Genomic DNA, 19,027 nt, shown 5'->3' with positions numbered 1-19,027 from the left:
TAATAACAAATTGCCAATTAAAAAAAAATTGCGTAATAAATTGTTTCAAACTGCAAATGCAACCTTGTAAAGTGTGTTTATTGAGTAGATTTAAACGACAGTTACGCATGGCTCAACTATATGGTTGGCTCAACTCATCAGCTGATTTAATTTTTTTCATTTCACTGGAGTAGGGAGATACCTTTATATTTTTGCTTCTCATAAATATTTTTGCAATTTCTATGTCAAAATTTAAAAACCCAATTTTAGCAAGAATATGTCTTTATATAAGGAGACATTTTTCGCTGATTTTTGTCCATTTATATAAAGAAAGTGCTTAAAGTTTTTTTTATTTTATTTTTATTTTCTCCTTTTCTTACATTTTCTCGGTGTCTTAATCTATCTGTTAAGTTCTACGCTTGTAGCTCAATGAGAACTTACATAAAAATCCATCTCAAAACTCCCTCCGTTCTGTTTGATTTTTCTAAATATCTCAGTCCATACGCCCCCTGTTTGATTTTTCTAAATATCTCAGTCCATACGCCCCTAGCGAATCTTTTTGTATCTTGTCATCGGCTGTCATCGACCTCTGAATTAAGTTTGAATTTTGAAGTCTCTAGCTCATCGAGAAGTTACTTAAAAGCTAGTTTGTAAATTTTCAAATTCTTATCTAATTATTTCGATCCGTGCGCCACCTAATGGATTTTTTTTCCTTTTGTTGCATTGTCACGGTGTTCTAACCTATGTGTAAAGTTTCACGTTTGTAGCTCAATGAGAAGTTACTTAAAATTCGATTGCAAGATTTGTATAAAAAGCGGACAAACATTTAACCGACCTAATATAAAGGAAGTAAAAAAAAAGCGACTAATAAGTTGGCAAATCCTCAGATAATATAAAGTCCTTATGGAAAAGGTGTAAGAATTGTTCCCATGTTTTCTAAAATACTATGGAACAAAGTTGAAGACGTAATAGAAAGAGAAATAAATTACTGGTTAAAAAACAAAAAAAGCTACTTTTTACTACTTTATGCGAATATAATCCAAGATCTGTACAACCTTCTATAGCCTGAGCATGATTGATAATACTTTTAAAAATATTTGGAATATCTTTTATGCATTGCATAAGGAATGAATACTATTAGTTCTGTCTATATCTAAGGACTTAAAGGACTCTTTTATTCGACTATAATTAAAAATTAAAATATTTATATAAGTACTAAGTATATATTGTATATTCTTAAGTTGTATCTCCTTATACATAAACTTGTCTTGTGTCCTTTTTTTCTTTCTCACTTGTTAAACAATCTGCCTACTCATCATACATTCCGTACGCCTTTCATGTTTGTGTGATTTTTGTGCTTTTTGTTTTGCGAAATTGTTTTCTTTTTTGTTAATCGACGACAGTTACAGAGCGCGCTGCGTGAATTCGATTTTCTCAATCAAATGGATTCGCAACCCAATACGCTGCAACGACCTGCCCAACAATTTAATCGTCAACAACAACTACAACAACAACAGCTGCCATTACAACAACAATATACGGCAACTCCTGCACAACAAATACTTCAATCATATCATACACCACTGCCCACTCAACCGTTACATCAATACCAACAGCCACAACGTCAACAAGGTTCGATGTCAACAACACCTGAACTGCTGCACACTGTTGCTCAAACAGCACCAAATTACACTAATACAACAATAAATAGCAACAGCAATGTGCCACATATGGCACGCCAAACTAGTCAAAGTAGTTTCAGAAATCAACAACAGCACCAACAAAAACAACAAAACTACAAAAACAATAATAATAGTAATAGTGGTGCAGTGGCGCCAGGAGGTGTGGCCAATATATACCATCGTCCGGTGTTGGCCATGCCGCCGGTGATATTGATGGGCGGCGAATTGGGCGCACAAAGCGATATGACGAGTCCAATAATTGAGATGCCGCCATCGCCAGCACCAAGTGGAATGCCAATTGTGGAGTATCCTGATGATGATGATGGTTATGCGCAAAATGCAAGTTACAGCACCGGCGTCGGTGATCGTTTCTGTGTTGAGGTTAGGATTATTTTTTAATTTCGTTTTTTTTGTGTGTTTTGCTTTTATGTTTAACCGTTGTTCTTACACAATTTAAATTTTTTGTTCGTTTTTGTGAGTTTTAATATGTTTTTTGTTTGATGTTTTGTTTATTGTTTGGGAAACTACAGTTCGTTTGGCAGTGGCCAGATAAATTTTTCATGCACGCTTTCTCAAAACTTTAGTCTGCAATTTTTTTAGAGGCAATTTAAATATAATATGTTTTTTCTTAAACACTTGGCGCTTAAATTTCAACTGATAACACAAAACATGTTTAAAACTTTTTGCTCGTTTTTGTTTGTTGCTTTTTTGTGGTATTCATTTTATTTATGTTAATTTTATTCGCATTGTTTATTTACAACATTTTTTTAAGTCTAAGAAGTTTTTCCAAATATGTATCTGAGGGATAAACAAAGGATATATTAATCTAATAGGATATTATTTCAGAATGTCATTGAATTACATTTCGCTCTATCCAGAATTCCATTTAACCGTAGAACGCATAACCGAGTATCCGTGTGTCCAGTAGCAACTTTAAACCCCTTTAGAGAAAGAAGCACTGTCACTAGAGCGCTTTCTAATATGGGAAATCACAGTGCTTCTTCGTCGTTTAAATGATTATTTGTATATTTCAAATCAATGGTTTCCAATATATAACTGCTAAAGTCGGCACTTACAGTTTCAAGCAGACGATTCAAATAGCTCTCTAAAGCTATTTTTCTTGTGAAATGCTGTGTGATCTGACTATTGAGTATACGTTCCGCTTCAGCCAATTTCGGAACGAGAAGCTTTCGTTTATAGGCAGTAAAAGGTTACATTATCGCAGTGAAAGGTATTTTTTTTCCATATCGTAGAGTTTATATGCAGCCAAGACCAGTATATATTGTAAGAATTTTTGGGAAATTCCGCTTATTTGAAACCTGCTAACGTTCGAATCGCTAAACTGTTGAATAAATCACTCCAATATTCTGTATTGCAAAATGGTATTTTTAGACAACTTCGGGAGTAGTACAATCATACTTCGCAACTAAAAGCGTGTTTAAATCAAACTGAATACTGACTACTCAGCTTGCGCTGCTTTTATACTCTGCGTTGCTTCATTCGCATATTTCTACTAAAGTCAGACGTTTCGCCTTCTAGAACTGCTGTATTTCCTGCTTGGTAATTGAGCTACATATATATTTGTAGTTTATGTGTCTCTCATACTCATATGCGTGTGTATGTGTGAGCAATTACTCCGACTGATAACCACAAGTGTGTGCGTGAATTATATCTTCGTTGCCTCTTATATATGTGTGTAAATGATGATTGATGTGTTCATGTATATACGAGTGGCTGCTTCATGTTTTTATTGTTGCGTGATTATTTATTTAGTATCAGCTTAGTGATGCTAATATTCGTCACAATATCTAAGATGTGGAAGAACATTGCTAGTGGCCAACGCTTTGTGGTCCGCTTGCAAATAGATAGTCCATTAATCAACAGCCCCTTTAGTTTTGTTATAAAATTCGATTATTTCCGGTTTTCAACTCTGAGCCATCTCGCCATTGTAGTGAAATACGAAATTAGGAGCTCAGCTTTATTATTAAAAGGAACACACGTACAGATTGTTACATTGCTTTGAAAGCCAAAGAATGTTGAATGATGGACATATCTTTATGAGCATTTCGGAAAATATGTTTTAGTTTTTCTAAGCGTTCCGAAGTCCCAGTAGAGTAAATGTTCCGCTAACGACTATGTAGTGAACAAATAGTCCAATGTTATTTTTATGCCGGCTCCCAGATCTTTCACCACTCGTTCACCCGCCCAAGTTTCCCTTCCAGCTTCAGCTTGGTCGGTATATATTTTGTCCATGAATCGTATGAAACGCCGGTACCGTTGCTTCCTTCCATATCTTTGGAGCTGCCTTCTGTTGGCTGGATTTTCATGTGACATAAGTTTTTCGAGCCTGTTTTTTTTGTGTAAGGCATAATTTTGTCCACTATTTCTAAGATGAAAAAACATTTGAACGTTTGTTTCGCAGAAATCATGGGCTACAACATTGTCGTTAAATGCTTTGCCGCAATGCTTGACACGCGACAGTTTGTTGGGCATTCCATTCAGTAACATTACGCGCTACAAACTTATCGGGAAATACTTTAATTTGTGTCTCTTCTTCCTCTTCATCTTCTTCGGATCCATTGTCTGCAAAAACTATTTCTTCAAATTTTTCGTTTTCAAGCAACTCTTCCACATCAGACATTTGACATCCCTTACATTGAGCACCTGCCCTTTTTCGTGTTAAGTCAAAAATCCTCCTTATCGTACACATTGGTATCAAAGAGAGACTGAATATACGTCTCCTTTTCTGTAGAACTCAATCTGCAAAAAAAAGTATAATAGTAATTAATTGATTTTGAATGGTTTTGCTTATGCACTGAAAGATAGAACCTTTTTGTTGTTGGGTTCCCATTTTATGCACTTGCGTGTTATGTTTTAGTTATGCGTTCTACGGATGAAAAGATCCCAACATGTTGCATTGAAAAATTATTTTTTTTTCACGTGAAAGTCTTACCCATCTACATAAGTTCAAGCACAACCTATTCGCACTATTTCGCACTTTATATAATTTTTTGTGTAAATAGTGTAAAAAAGCCAGCTGTTTTTTGTAAATAGTTTGATAATTTTGTGTTTGTTTAAACTTGATTTTCGTAAAAAAAATTAAAAACAAAATATTCGTTTAAATTATTTTTCTATTTGTAAGTTCAAAAACAAGAAAAGAAAAGCTTCTGAAGATTGAGAGATATTAAGGGAACAAAAATTACGTTATAAGCTCCAAAATAACAGTTAATTCCAATGACCAATTTTAATAGTTATTTTTTTTATGGAGCCGAAACGTCCTAGGTGAAAGTTTATGGGACTCTGGGGAAACCTATAGCATTTTTATGACGACTCATGCTCACTTATTTTACCAACTTTTTTCAAAAAAGGCAACAATTCAAATTAAAATTCAGACTTTTATTTTATAACTCCAAATATAAACGTTAAATCCAGACTTGTATTTTTTAAGGACGGAATAAAAATGCGGCCGCATAACTAAGAAACGGCTTATCCAAATGAAACCAATTTTTTACCCGTCGATTCTCCGAAATATTTGGATTTGAAACCTGCAGGTTTTTGTTACTAATACCAGAAATTTTTCATTGAAAAGCCATAATAGTACTATGGCCGTATAGTACTATGCGAGTTCCCATAGTACTAAACTTAAACTTTTCCATAGTAAATTTAAATCTGTCATTTCGTTTGATCAAATTTAGATATTGCCTTGAAATTTGAGATACCGCTTTCTGTTGAAATAAGAAGGATTCTGTATGGAAAAAATACGTTTCATTTGAATAAGCCGTTTTACAGTTACAGTTATAAAATAAAAGTCCACTTCAATAAATTCTTTCTTATATTTAAATATTATTATTAAAGGAATAAGAGTTTGAAATGACAACGTTCGACGTAAAATTTGACTTAGTGAAAACTGTGCATTAATGCGATTTGTTCCCTATACATACTTTCGACTTAAATACAAAATTTGTGAAAAATTATCCCGGAGTAGAGTTGTTAAGGAATGCAATCACCACGGAATGGAATCCGTGTCTTCCCATTCCTTGACTTAACACTTTTGGATTGAAGCATTTATTCCTTTCTTTGGAAAAATTTATACACCTTTTTGGTCATTATTCCTTTCTTTAGTTCGGACTAATAATTCTTTTTTGCATTGTTAATTTGGTATAACAAAATTCAAAAGGTTGCGTAATGCATTCCTCCGAGAATTGCAGTCAAATGAATGCAATCCATGCAATAAAAAAAATTTTAATTTTATTTTTAACTAACATTCATCGATATCCTTCCAGATGCATTTCTATGTGATCATCCCGTAATAATTCCTAATAATGTACCACATATTTTAGGACCTAACAAATACTTTAAATGTTGTGCTAACTAATTATTTAAAATATTAAAACTTGAATATTTTATACAACCATACACGTCAGCCCTTAAATTAGTATTGATATGCACAAAACAACCAGAATATGCATATGTATGTATATATACATATTTCTTCAAAGAGTAGTTTTGAGAAATAAGAAAAACATTTATCCTTCAAGCATACTAATTTTTAGGGCTCCTTAATTTGTCTCAAGTAATTAGACCCCCGAAGAAGATTCCATAAGCACTGAGGTGCGAAAAGAAAATCTGAAACAAATTTCGTTTTTTTGTTGGGTTTTGGAGCTTTTTGGCCGATAAATAACATAATATCTAAGGCAAAATTTTTTATATTTTCCGTTATCCTCCTACGCATTTCGACGCTACCGCGCCTTCCTCAGGGAGATCTGTTTTATTATTTTTAAGATTATAATAAATAAATAAATAACAATAAACAATTGCACAGTTAAACATCAACTCACATTTAGATAAACAATTTTTTTATAAATAATTTCATCTCAATCCAAATGGTTCACAATTTTTTTGGTGGGAAAAATCACATGCAATTTTAGATACCTAATCTACGTCTTCCTTGTTTCGCTTTTTAAGCCATACTGTAATACTGCTGTATAAGCGCAGCTTATTTTGTCCAAGTCTTCCTTGAAGTTCATAACGTTGTATAGTTGTTGTATTCGTAGGCTTTCAAGTGTCATTCTCGCATTTCCTTTATTCTCGATGTCTAATATTGTGGTGTTTGAAAAATCTGCTTCGTGTTTTTTGTTGGTTAGCTGGTGTGCTAGCGCTGTTGTCTTAATATTTTTCGCGTCTGCCATATGTTCGCTAAGTCATATCCCCAATGCGCGCTTTGTTGTTCCTATATAGCGTTGGTTGCAATTTTCGTTTTTATTTCCATTGCACTTTATTTTGCCTCAGATATTATGTTATTTATCGGCCAAAAAGCTCCAAAACAAACAAAATTACAAACTCAAAAATTGGCCCAAATGAAAAACAAAAATTTCATTTCAATTCTTGTTCCCGTAATTAACTTAACAATTAAATGTATTCACACAAGTCTCAAGCTTTTTGATAGGGGAATTATTTTTTGATACATCATTATTTTCACAATTTCAGAAAAATCCGCCATTTAAATTCCCATGAGCATCACCCACATTATTTTGTTCGTTTACCAACTACGTCATTATTAAGGTGATAATAAATAAGTAATCAAACATGCAATGCGTGGACTGTAAGGTGTTTATAACTTTATTTAAATATAGGCATGTTTATTCATTAGATACAAAAAAATAAAATAAAAAGGTGGATTATGCAGGTGGTAGCACTTTTCTACGTCCATTTGAACCCCAAATATGTTTATATCGACAAAAGTACTATGTACATATATAGAACTCAGCAAACATGTGACGATAACACAAGCCGACAAAATTTAACCAACATTCAGACCCAGAAACCAGACTATATATTTCCGAAGGTTTATGATGCGCTGAATCCGAATCTGGCCTCAGAATTTGCTCTGGGTTTCGAGATATCCTAACCTAAAAGTGCAAAAAACACAGTTTTTGCCCATATTTGAGGTTATGTAGCCTTGCAGATGTTTTCTTTCGCCAAAATTAAAGGATGGCATCTTTAAACACAAGTCTTCTTCTTTCAAATGGCGTTGAGTTTGCTCAAATATCATTTTTTTCGCTGAGATATCGCATTTTGAAATTTTCAAGTTTTCAAATTTTCCTACACTTGAAAATCGACTGAGTTAACATCGACATGATATAGTCGTTACTAATTTTGTTGAATTGAGTCTAATTTTTCTTAAAATTTTGTCTCACACCATAAGTGTGCTAACTCATCACACCCCTACACTATCTAACCCTCGGGTACCAAGTCACACACACAGCCCTAACCCCTAGAAACCACCTCTATCATACCACAAGCAGGCAAACTCACCTACAAGGCTACATAACCTCAAGTATTGTTACAAGTCAATGATATCTTATCCATTTTATTTTCATACTTGTTTTTAAACTATCACCATACCGGTAAATAAAATTATATCTAAAGTTTCTTTTGCAAGAGTCATTCGATTTTGACGTTCAACCAAAATTATAAGGCAATTGGTGGCTGAACGTCAGAGACTCGACCAGAGAAATGGACTCGTGTTTAACTGCTCAATAACATAAGGAATTGCTATAAATCCAATTTTGATCAAATGGGCGAAATTTAATAAGTTTTAATTTGGGGTCTTACTTTATTGCACAAAACTGTAAAGAAAATTTTCATTGAATTTCGTTCATAATTACTTACACGAAAATTCTGAGCTCCTGATATATTTTATTGAATATTTGAAAGAAACCAATCAAATTAATTGGCAAATTTCACAGATACTACTTATACGTGATGCCTTTGTAACCGAAATATACATTAACCGACTAACCCCTAGTGTGCGGTTAATCGACTAACCGTAAATGGGCGGTTAACCGAATAGTCTAAATGTTTTACTACTCGAATACTGGTAGTCGACTTTTAGTAGTCGAATAATGACATATTCGAATAATTCGGTAAATCGACTAACCGAATACCCAGAGCCCTAGTGCCACGACCATTTAAAAAAATTTTTTTTCAAATTTTTATCAATAGTCTCAATATCAGTCCACACATCAAATTTCAACATTCTAGGCATATTATTTACTAAATAATCAGGTTTTTTGTGTTTTCCAAAATGTTATATATATATAAAAATTGGGCGTGGTTATCACCCTATTTCGCTCATTTTCAATACCAATCTATTCTGGGTCCAGATAAGCTGGTGTACCAAATTTGGTGAAGATATCTCAATATTTAGTCCAGTTATTGTGTTAACGGACAGACGGACGGACGGGCGGACATGGCCCAATCAATTTTTTTTTCGATACTAATGATTTTGATATATGGAAGTCTATATCTATCTCGATTCCTTTATACCTGTACAACCAACCATTATCCAATCAAGGTTATAGTACTCTGTGTACAAGTACAGCTGGATATAAAGAAATTGATTTGAAAAGGTGTACGTTTACTCTAGTATAAAAGAATATGAAAATGTTTAAAATTCGCCCTTTTTCAGGACATCAAGTTCCTTGCGCTATTCGCATTTTTCTCGGTTTTAAGATCGAAATGCAAACACTTTATTTTTCTCCATACAACTAAGGGGCACCCTAATGTACATGCATATGTATGTAAGTGTTCCCTTAACGGCTGTTGCTTTCGTTTTTTATCACCACCTCATCCCCTTTTAAGCACTTTTTTGGCGCTTTTTGTGCTAATTCTTCATGTTTTTTTCGCTTGATTGCTGTCATAATTTTCGTACCTATTTTGTGTGTAATTGGACTTTTGAATAGAGAAAACAGACATTACGTTTTAGTATTTCAAGATCACGGCGATTATTAGTACCTAAACTTTTTAGACGTTTTTAGTTAATTTAAAATAGCAATTTTTTTTTAAATTTTATATTAAGCTATATATAGGTGTTATTATTTACAATAAATTTTTCAAGACTCGCGGACAATTATTTTGTTTCGCCACGGTAGTAATCGGCTTTCCAATGTGTCGTCGCCAAACTTAATCAACCGCCATTGGATTGTGGGATATGTTACCAACAATTCAATTAATTTCAAGTGTTATCAAACAACTTTGTGTAGCTCAGTTAAATCAATACGAATGCAATTCGAAAACAAAAAATAAATTCTTAAAATTCAAACGTTCAACTTTCTCATCAGCGGCTGCTCTTCTATGTCCAACACTTTATGCAGCAACAGCGCCATCTGCAATATTGCCGGGATCTTCTCTTGTAGGTTGCAAATATTTTCATTTAGTACAACAAAATTTGTATTTTATTTTGTTTGTACTTGTGTGTATTAAATAATATTATTAAAATATTATTGCTAATAATAACAAAATTTATTTGAAACGCTAGACTGAGAAAACAAAAAACTACGAAAATTCACAAATCCAAATTTATGAACGTTGATATGTATGTACATATGTATGAGTATAAGGGTGATTCCTAAATATTTTTATTTTTCTTCGAGAAACCAATTACAGCAGCAGTGTTACAAATTTTTCGGAAGTATCAACCCGGTTACGAATTTGGGGCAGTATAAGCAGTAGTTTATCGATTTACTTGTCATTAGCGGTCATCCGTAGGGTTTTTCATAATTATCACTCCAACGTTCTGGCCTATAAATGCGCTTCCGAAGCAGGGTCGCAGCTATTTTTGTACATTGAAAGTTTTAGTTGGCAGATGTCGCTCTTTGTTCTCGATTATGTTCGAGCCACCAAATAATAAGGGCAGTAGTATTGCTATATCGTTGATGAAATGTTGCTGATGCTCAAGCTCATCATTTGCTTCAATAGCGCAGTGAAAATTTAATGATCCATTCGATATGCTAGTGATGCTCAATAGATTGCCAAAATTTCATTCAGCGAATGCGCGAAGTTGCCATAGCGAATCAAACTTTGCCCAAGAACGTGATGTTCTCTCATAAAAAGTAACACTGCTGCAACAACTGCAGCTTGAACACTATTCTTATTTGACCCATTAGGATACTGATTATGTTAAACACCAAAACACTGTGCATAGCAGTCGCTCACATAATAACCCCAAACTAAAAAAAGGTATAATTTGCGCTAGGCCCTTTTGGTTTTTTACTACCGCAGGAGGTGCTAACTATGGAGCTTATTACAACCTGGTTTCCAACAAAGCAACGCACATAGGTAAATTTTCAAGTTTTAGGCGGCCAAAAATATTTTATTGCCTATATCTTCTTAAAACTGTTTAATAAATTAAAAATTATAATAATTTGTGTAATTAATCGGTTATATTAAAAAAATAGATATTACACTGTGTAACACTAAAAAATACCTACGCAGTGAGGCAATTTTTCTTGTTATACAGCAAGAAGTGCAATAACTTTGTTCTGTCTTTATCTAGGAAAATTTTTAATTGGTTTTGTGAAAAATTATAATAACTTGTGTAACTAATCGGTTATATTAGAATAGATATTAAACTGTGTTTGGAATTTTGAATTTAAAATTTTTGAATATGACAACGGTCTGTCCGTGGCATCCGGTTCGACCAGATGGATCTGTTATGGTTTCGCATCTATGGTGGAAGCAGTAAGGAAGGCGGTCGGCATGATGTGGTGGTGCACAGTGGCTAGTAATTGTCGGCTGGGGCGGGTCCTTGCCAACCTTACTGTTCCTGCGCCATAAACAGAAAAATGCCTATCATGCCTATTCAAAATCAACTGTCAAAAGCGCAGAACTATTTCAAAACGCTCAAAAATTCAAACTAAAACAACATCCGGCCGAACCGGATGTCACGGACAGACCGTTAAACATTCAAAAATTTAAATTCAAATTCAAAAAAAAAACTAAACGCAAAAAAATTACCGAACCGGACATGGCCGGTTACTAACGCTGAAAATCAAAATCAAAAAAAAAAAACTGCTGTGTAGCGCAACCCTTCAGGTTGCCAGCGCAATATATAGCTTCTCCAAACCCAATTGTCAACCTCACCTATCCGCGGGAATCCTGTTTCACTAACAGACGAGGCTCTGGCGTCAAGGAACTTGGGGGTAGGGAGGGAGGGATGGTCTGAAGGTTTAACGTGGCCATATAAATTGTTCCCAAGATGGTCGGGCTAGCACTTTAATGATGCTGTGTTACCGGAGCGTACCGGATCTGTATCCGGCAAAGGACCATCACATCGATAACACTCCCCAAAGCCTTCGGGGAGCAACCTTATCGCTACAACAACAACAACAACTAAAAAATACCTGCGCACTAAGGCTATTTTTCTTGTTGTACAGCAACAAGGGTGTATCAAACCCTCTATCTAACCCCCTGTCTGAAAGTATCTGCAGCTAAATTTAATGCAGTTGGCAAGCTAATTGTGCCAAGTACCATGTTCAAAACTAATTTTCACTTGGACGGACGTGGAAGCATAACAAAACTGGTTTCGAACACCAAAAATAAAAAAAAAAAAAAAAAATTTTTTTTAACATCCTAAATAAAATAGGTTCTTTGTCAATTTATAACTTTTAAAAATCACAATCACCATTAATAATGGTAGTATTTACCTGAAATATCAGAATCCATCACAATTACTCAATTCAATTGTCTTAAAACTTAAATTATTCACGTTAAAACATGCGATTTCACATAGGTTTAAAAAAAACTATAACACGCGTTTCAGAAATAGCTAAATTCCGATTACTTGACAGCTAACGCCAGGTATGCGATGAATGGGAAGGGGTAGAATTATTGTTCCCCTGTCTATTCTTAAGCTGTGGGAGTGCTTTTTTGTAATTGTGGCAACTTGCAGAAATTCAATTATAAAAATAGTGGAAGTTGTTGTTTCTGCAGTTCTTGTCAACTAATTTTTATCGAAAAGAAGTTATAGCCGATCTAAATGTAAGGGCAAATTGAATACTCCCTTGAGATCTTGTATTGATTCTTATTTCTGATCGTCTTTGCTTTGCTTCAACAATACTTCCGGAAACTTAACTGATTGAACACTTGTTCTCAATGATTTATAGTGAATGAACCAGATTTTTTCGTTTTCGGTTTTCGGACAATAAAGCGGCTATTTTTAGTATATGAGTTATACCTTGTTATAGATATTAGAGAAAAATTACGAAATTGCACACAGCGATGGTTAATAGGACATGTTTCCGAATTTCACTCCTGTAAAGAAAAAGTACCAGTACAAATACAAGTATCAGTACCTCAGTACTTCGAAAAATGAGTACAAGTATAAGTATCGAGGTACTTGTACTTGAATTGTTGAAGTACAAGTAAAGTACTAGTAAGTGCTTTCATAAGTATTGAACGGTTTTGAAGCGGACCAACCAGCACCCTTACGATCACCTAACTTTCACAAAATGGTTGAAGAAGAGTGTTACAGGTATTTTAATGATACATCAACAGATTTCAATATGCTTCAGAGTTATCCTCTTATGAAGGACCTATCACTCAAAATCAATACGCCCTCAGCTTCCTCCGAGCCAGTAGAGCGTTTATTTTCCTTAGCAGGCATTGTTTATAGTCCTAGAAGGCAACCAATTACAGACTTTTCGTTTGAAAAGCTAGTACTAATGAAGGCAAACACAAAAATACTTTAATATTGTTAGCTGTTGTACAATTTATACTTATTTGATATGTAGTTTTACTTCTTGTTGCTTTCTAGTATAAATTTTACTCATATTTTGATTTTCCATTTATGAATCAAACTGACATATTTTATCAGAAAAAGTACTTTCGTGTACTTGCAAGTATTTCGTAAGTATATCTACTTGTACTTTCGGATTCGAAGTACAAGTACTGTAGTACTAATACTTTAAATTTAGATTTGAAGTACTTGAGTACTTGTACTTATTTGGTACTAGTACAAGTATGTACTCAGTACTTCACAGGTCTGATTTCACTACATCATCAGCTCGGTTTTCGGGTGCCGAGCTTTGAACTCGAGTTCAATACTGGTGTCAAAAATATAGTTTCACAAATTATTTCATTCACACTTTGAACCGAAAATGTAACGCCTCTTAAGTCTAGTCACCCTAATTTATAAATATTTAGTGCTATATGAAAAATTTGTGTTATTGTATTTTGTTTGTTTGTGTAACTGTGGTCATTACGTCTTTGTTCTCATCTAAAATACTTTTGGTGTCATAAAAAAATGTAAAAAACGAATCCCCACTTCTTCGTCGCACCCGTCCATTAAGTTATGTTTTTCGAAATCCACATTCATATTTGTGTTATTTTTATTTTTTATTTTTGTACGTTTGTGTGGGTTACATTTACACGGATAAAATCTTTTATGTTTTCGCATAATTCATGCATCATTTACATAAATACCAACAAGGAAATGGAAAATGAAAAGTATAAAAAAAAATATTCGCTTTCTTTATTTTTTTCCTTGGTGTTTCGCATCGTTGTTGTTGTACTAAATTACCATTCACAGGCGCATATCAATGTTGTACACATAACAATTGAACATTTCACAACAACAACAACAACTGCAACAACATGCCCAACAATCACAACAAATATACCACCACCACCAACAACAACAACAAACTTACACTTTATAGCCGATAAACAAAATGAGATTGCTACTTCGCCAACAACAACGGCTAGTCCAACACGAACTGATAATGAAATCGAAACTGAAATTGAACTTGAAACGAAAAGTGTAAGCGATTATATAGAATTGGCTAGTCCGCTTAAATTTAAGTCAATACTATCACCACCTGTGACAGTGACGTTGGCGGAAACATTCCCTACTAAAAGTGAAGATACATTTGCAACGAAATCTGCCAAAGAAAAATATTCCGTGCAGGTAAAGTAATGATTGAAGTGTAAATTTGTCAGGGGGATAACAGTGGGTAATGGTCCTCTTGAAAAAGTTATGTAATGTTATGGCGTTTTCTTTTCTGGTAAAATATTACCCTCATGCTGCACTCTCAAATTCTAATTTTTGATCTCGGTTATCTGGCGCTCTGCAAAAAAGCTGAGTTTGTAGGAAATGGTACCTTTCTATCTTTTTCAGTGGGAAATATTTTGTGAAAGTGACATACAAACTTACGATAGAGCAGAGAATAACCAATAGGGCGACATTATTTTCAGAAAAGAAAACGCTATTAGTTAAATAGTCACCAACTAAGAAGTAAAACAATATCAAACAAGTAAAGGTGTCTAAGGTCGGGTGTAATCGAACATTATATACCCAGCGTGAGCTTGAATTGCACATTTCATTTCAGATAAATTACTTTTCTACATAACACTACATAACTTTTCTAAACAAAATGTCTCCCCATTTCCTCTTACAATAAAACTTGATAAGTGAAATATCATTGATTCAAAACTATTTTTTGCTAAGTTATAGCTTATTATTGTAGTCTACGACTCTTTTAAACTTGTTTTATATCTAAGTTGCCGTGGTCTTTAACTGATCCCGTCCATTTTTACTAGAAATATTTTCTACTATAGGGAAAATCCGTTAATTTTTCTTCGAGTTACGGCCCCGAAACATAGAAAATTGTTTATTCATAAAACGGGCGGTGCCACGCCCATTTTTTAAAATGTGAAGTTTTTCCTATTTATTGTTATAAATCCACTTGGGAAATGAAATACCATTGATATAAAGTTCGTTTTTGCAAAGCTATTGCTTATTTTATTCGTCCAAGACCCTTTTAAAAATCTTTTATATAAATGTGGGCGTGGTCCTTAACCGATTTCGTTAATTTTTCTTCAAGCATTCCTTATAGTAAAGGCAGCCTCTCTGGAATTTTGTTACGATATGTTTAACGGTTTTTGATTTATGATTAATAATATTTATAAAATTGATTTTATCACAAGTGGGCGGTGTCACGCCCATTTTAAACAATTTTTTCAAATTTTTATCAAGAGTCTCAAATTTCAGCATTCTAGGTGTATTATTTACTAAATAATCAGGTTTTTGTGTTTTTCAAAATGTTATATATATAAAAAGGCGGGCGTGGTTATCATCCGATTTCGCTCATTTTCAATACCAATCAATTCTGAGTCCAGATAACCAGATTTGGTGAAGATATCTCAATATTTACTCAAGTTATCGTGTTAACGGACAGACGGACGGACGAACGGACATGGTTCAATCAAATTTTTTTTCGACACTGATGATTTTGATATATGGAAGTCTATATCTATCTCGATTCCTTTATACCTGTGCAACCAACAGTTATCCAATCAAAGTTAATATACTCGTGTGCAAAGCACGCTGAGTATAAAAATAAACCTACAGTTTAGATCTCTTTTAAAGTGATCAGGATAAGAGTTTGAACTTTTTGTTGGAAAGGTTTATTGTTTCAACTTAACAATTGTGGCTTGAAGACAATCTGGTATCGACGTCACGACGCCTTCGTAATCGTTTTTTTCGCGTTCTTGTTAACTCGGTCAAATAAACGGACTACACACAACCTCTGTTACACTCATGTAGGTGCTCATACAAAGCTTTAAAGAACAATACAACGCTGCAGTGTTTGTGTTGCCTAAAATGTTAAGATCGATTGTGATAGAATTTTTTGTATCGAGCACGAATCTGATCTTCAAAAATTTCTTATTTACTCTTGTTTTTCGCGACATTAAGGTAGGAAAATGCGGAAAAGTATTTTAAGATAGTTTTCAAGATTAAACCAATGATACCAACGTCTTATGATTTACGGCTTTCAAAACTTTCAAGTTTTTACTAAATGTGAGCGGTGCCATGCCTATTTTTTAAAATTGTACCAAATTAACATTTGTCATAAATTCTTATACTCGCCAAATTTCACCACTTTACCAATGTTTCTTTGCCCATGGTGTCAAGTTTTTCATTTTTCGAAATTTTCGATATCGAAAAAGTGCGTGTGGTTAAAATCTGATTTCGACCATTTTCAATACCAATATATTTTGATATATGATAAGCTTGTATACTAAATTTTTGGAAAATATCTCAATTTTTGCTCTAAGTGTATCGTGTTAACGGATGGACGATCGGACATACGGAAGAATGGGCATAAAAAGAGGGCGTGTTTTTCAACCATAATAATTTTTAATTGTAGTATTTTGCTGCACCATGTTACACTATTACAGTATTCAGAAAAAAGTTGGGTCACGGTAACTCATGTCTCCTTTGGTAGTCTGCTTTCTTCTTCTGCAAGGGTTGGATAGTATATATTGATAACCACTTTCAATGGGCACGATCTAGCGAAGGTTTTTACCGACTCCGTGTGATTAGGTTTAGAGCCTACTGATGCTTTTCTAGATCAAAGGGCTTAGTAGGCAGGTGCCGGATCTCAGCATAGTGCTTGCGGAGATGACGCTTGTCTATATCCTACGTGTTCTTTAATAGCGTTTTCTTTTCTGAAATAAATTATTGCCTAAGTAAATGGTAAAGCCTTAATATACATAGTTACTCCTACCCTAGAAAATTTTCAACATTTATAGTGCATGCAAAGACATAAATGGCTACCCCGTGTATTAGCTGATTTTCATAAACGCGCTGTCAATGATAATAAAAATTCATTAGCAATTATTTCCTTCATTTCAATTTTCTTCGCTAAAAATTTGTGAAGTTACGAAAATAAATTGTCACGATGAGCTGGTTTAGCAGAGTTGCACTGCCACGCCGCCATTTTATGCTGGGTAAAAGTGTAACGCTTTTGTGTTGCGAGCAGGCAACAATTTTCACAAAAGATCGAAATACCACATAAAGGCGTTACCTGCTTTTTAGAATAGAACAAAATATAATTAAACCCTTGCGTGGCGTACAAAAAGCTTAACACTTTTGCCAGAAAAGAAAACGCTATAAGAGAATCTCACAGTACAGTTGTGTGCAAAACGAATTAGTGGTTTTGTTATAGATAAAGCCTTTGTACACAATGTAGATCTAACTTAAGATGCTTGACCTTAAATACTAAAGAATAAAATGTGAGTTACAGGCCCTTGTTATTACGAGCCCAACCCGTGCGCATCTAGTGCAACCAATATAAAAGTATCTTATCAAATATCAACAGAAATCAGCTGTTCTATCAATCAATTAAAACTTACAGCTTGCGCTGCCATCTGGCGTATGGTAGCAACTGCCGGTAATGCAGTGCAAATATTCACAATAGTACCATAGTACAAATAGATTTCTTTGTGTGCTCACAATCGTTTATTTTTAACAAATTATTTTAATAAAATATAGCTAAACAAAAGCTCTACTACCAAAATTGCCCAACGCTCGCTAATAGCGCGAATATCTATATTTACAACCAAAACTTTATTTATAGATTTGGATTCCAAATAAGAGCGAAAAAGGGACCCGTACAAAAAACAGCGATTAGAAATAATATATATGATTATTAATAGTATGAGATAAATTTCTTATACAAGTCATGTTTCTGCCGTCTTACATAATATTCAATTATTATTTACGCCCGAGCTACATTCGTTCATAAAGTGCAATAATTTAGCTGTGCAGATATGCTGTTTTAAAAATGAGCTTGTAAAAAGCAGCCACGAGCTTTCTTGACTGTTGTGTTACACTAAGCTTTAACCAGCAATGGCTGATCACAAACTATTTTACTAAATATTTGCAAGTTTTGAAATATGTTGTTTTACATATTAATTAAATCAATTATTATTATTAAAAAAATTATTGTTTATAATAAACTAAAATTTACAAACACACATATTTCTGAAATCATCTTTAAATAAGTTATTAATCAACTGTATTGCCATCTTCTAGATTATACCACAATTCGGCAATTTATCGGTCAGCAACAGTAGCATCAATAATAATCAACAACAACAACAAAAGCAATATGTGCCCGACTCACCAATTGTACAAGAGCCACCAACACCCACAGTCTACGGGCAGGCTGCAGTGCAGGCGCCACATTTCCCACAAGCAGCACAACGTCAAAGTTACGCAATACCAACAGTTGCTGCGACACCATATCAACAACAACAACAGCGGCAGCAGCAACAGCAGCAACAAGAACAACAGCCTATCTATCAGAATCAATACGAGCTCAATGTTGCACCTATGCCACCACCACCAATAGTACCAGCGCCGGCAAGTGGTGTTGGTGGACGTCGCAATGTTGCACGTGGTTTGCAATATCGTGATTCGGCTTATGAATCACGTCGCCAATCACAGGCAATCGGTGGCGTAACCATGCCACAAGCTATGTTGGCCATTGAGAATTTCCGTTTGTTGAGCGTTTTGGGACGTGGACATTTTGGCAAAGTAATTTTGTCACAATTACGTAGCAATAATGAGTATTTTGCTATAAAGGCGTTGAAAAAGGGTGATATTATAGCACGTGATGAAGTTGAATCACTATTAAGTGAGAAGCGTATTTTCGAAGTGGCCAATGCGATGCGTCATCCATTTTTGGTCAATTTGTATGCGTGTTTCCAAACCGAAGTGAGTTGTAGAGAGACGGAAC

General features: G+C 34.3%; 1 protein-coding gene across 12 annotated transcripts in view; it reads left to right on the top strand.

Annotated features, from left to right (window-relative positions):
* Positions 1 to 19,027, top strand: part of Pkn (serine/threonine-protein kinase N) — a 278,814-nt gene that overhangs the window by 236,924 nt on the left and 22,863 nt on the right. For 7 of the 12 annotated variants that reach the window (XM_067775179.1, XM_067775177.1, XM_067775178.1 and 4 more), the window contains 3 exons: positions 1,383 to 2,042; positions 14,032 to 14,409; positions 18,322 to 19,005. In XM_067775179.1, the coding sequence (XP_067631280.1) occupies positions 1,383 to 2,042; positions 14,032 to 14,409; positions 18,322 to 19,005 (1,722 nt within the window). The remainder of the gene's footprint in view (positions 1 to 1,382; positions 2,043 to 14,031; positions 14,410 to 18,321; positions 19,006 to 19,027) is intronic. The other 5 variants (XM_067775173.1, XM_067775174.1, XM_067775180.1 and 2 more) reach the window with 5 other exon arrangements.

The sequence above is a fragment of the Eurosta solidaginis genome, chromosome 3, assembly GCF_040869045.1.
Source record: "Eurosta solidaginis isolate ZX-2024a chromosome 3, ASM4086904v1, whole genome shotgun sequence".
Taxonomy (NCBI): Eukaryota; Metazoa; Arthropoda; class Insecta; order Diptera; family Tephritidae; genus Eurosta; species Eurosta solidaginis.
Note: the sequence above shows the minus strand (reverse complement) of the source record. Positions and strands in the feature narration are given on the sequence as shown.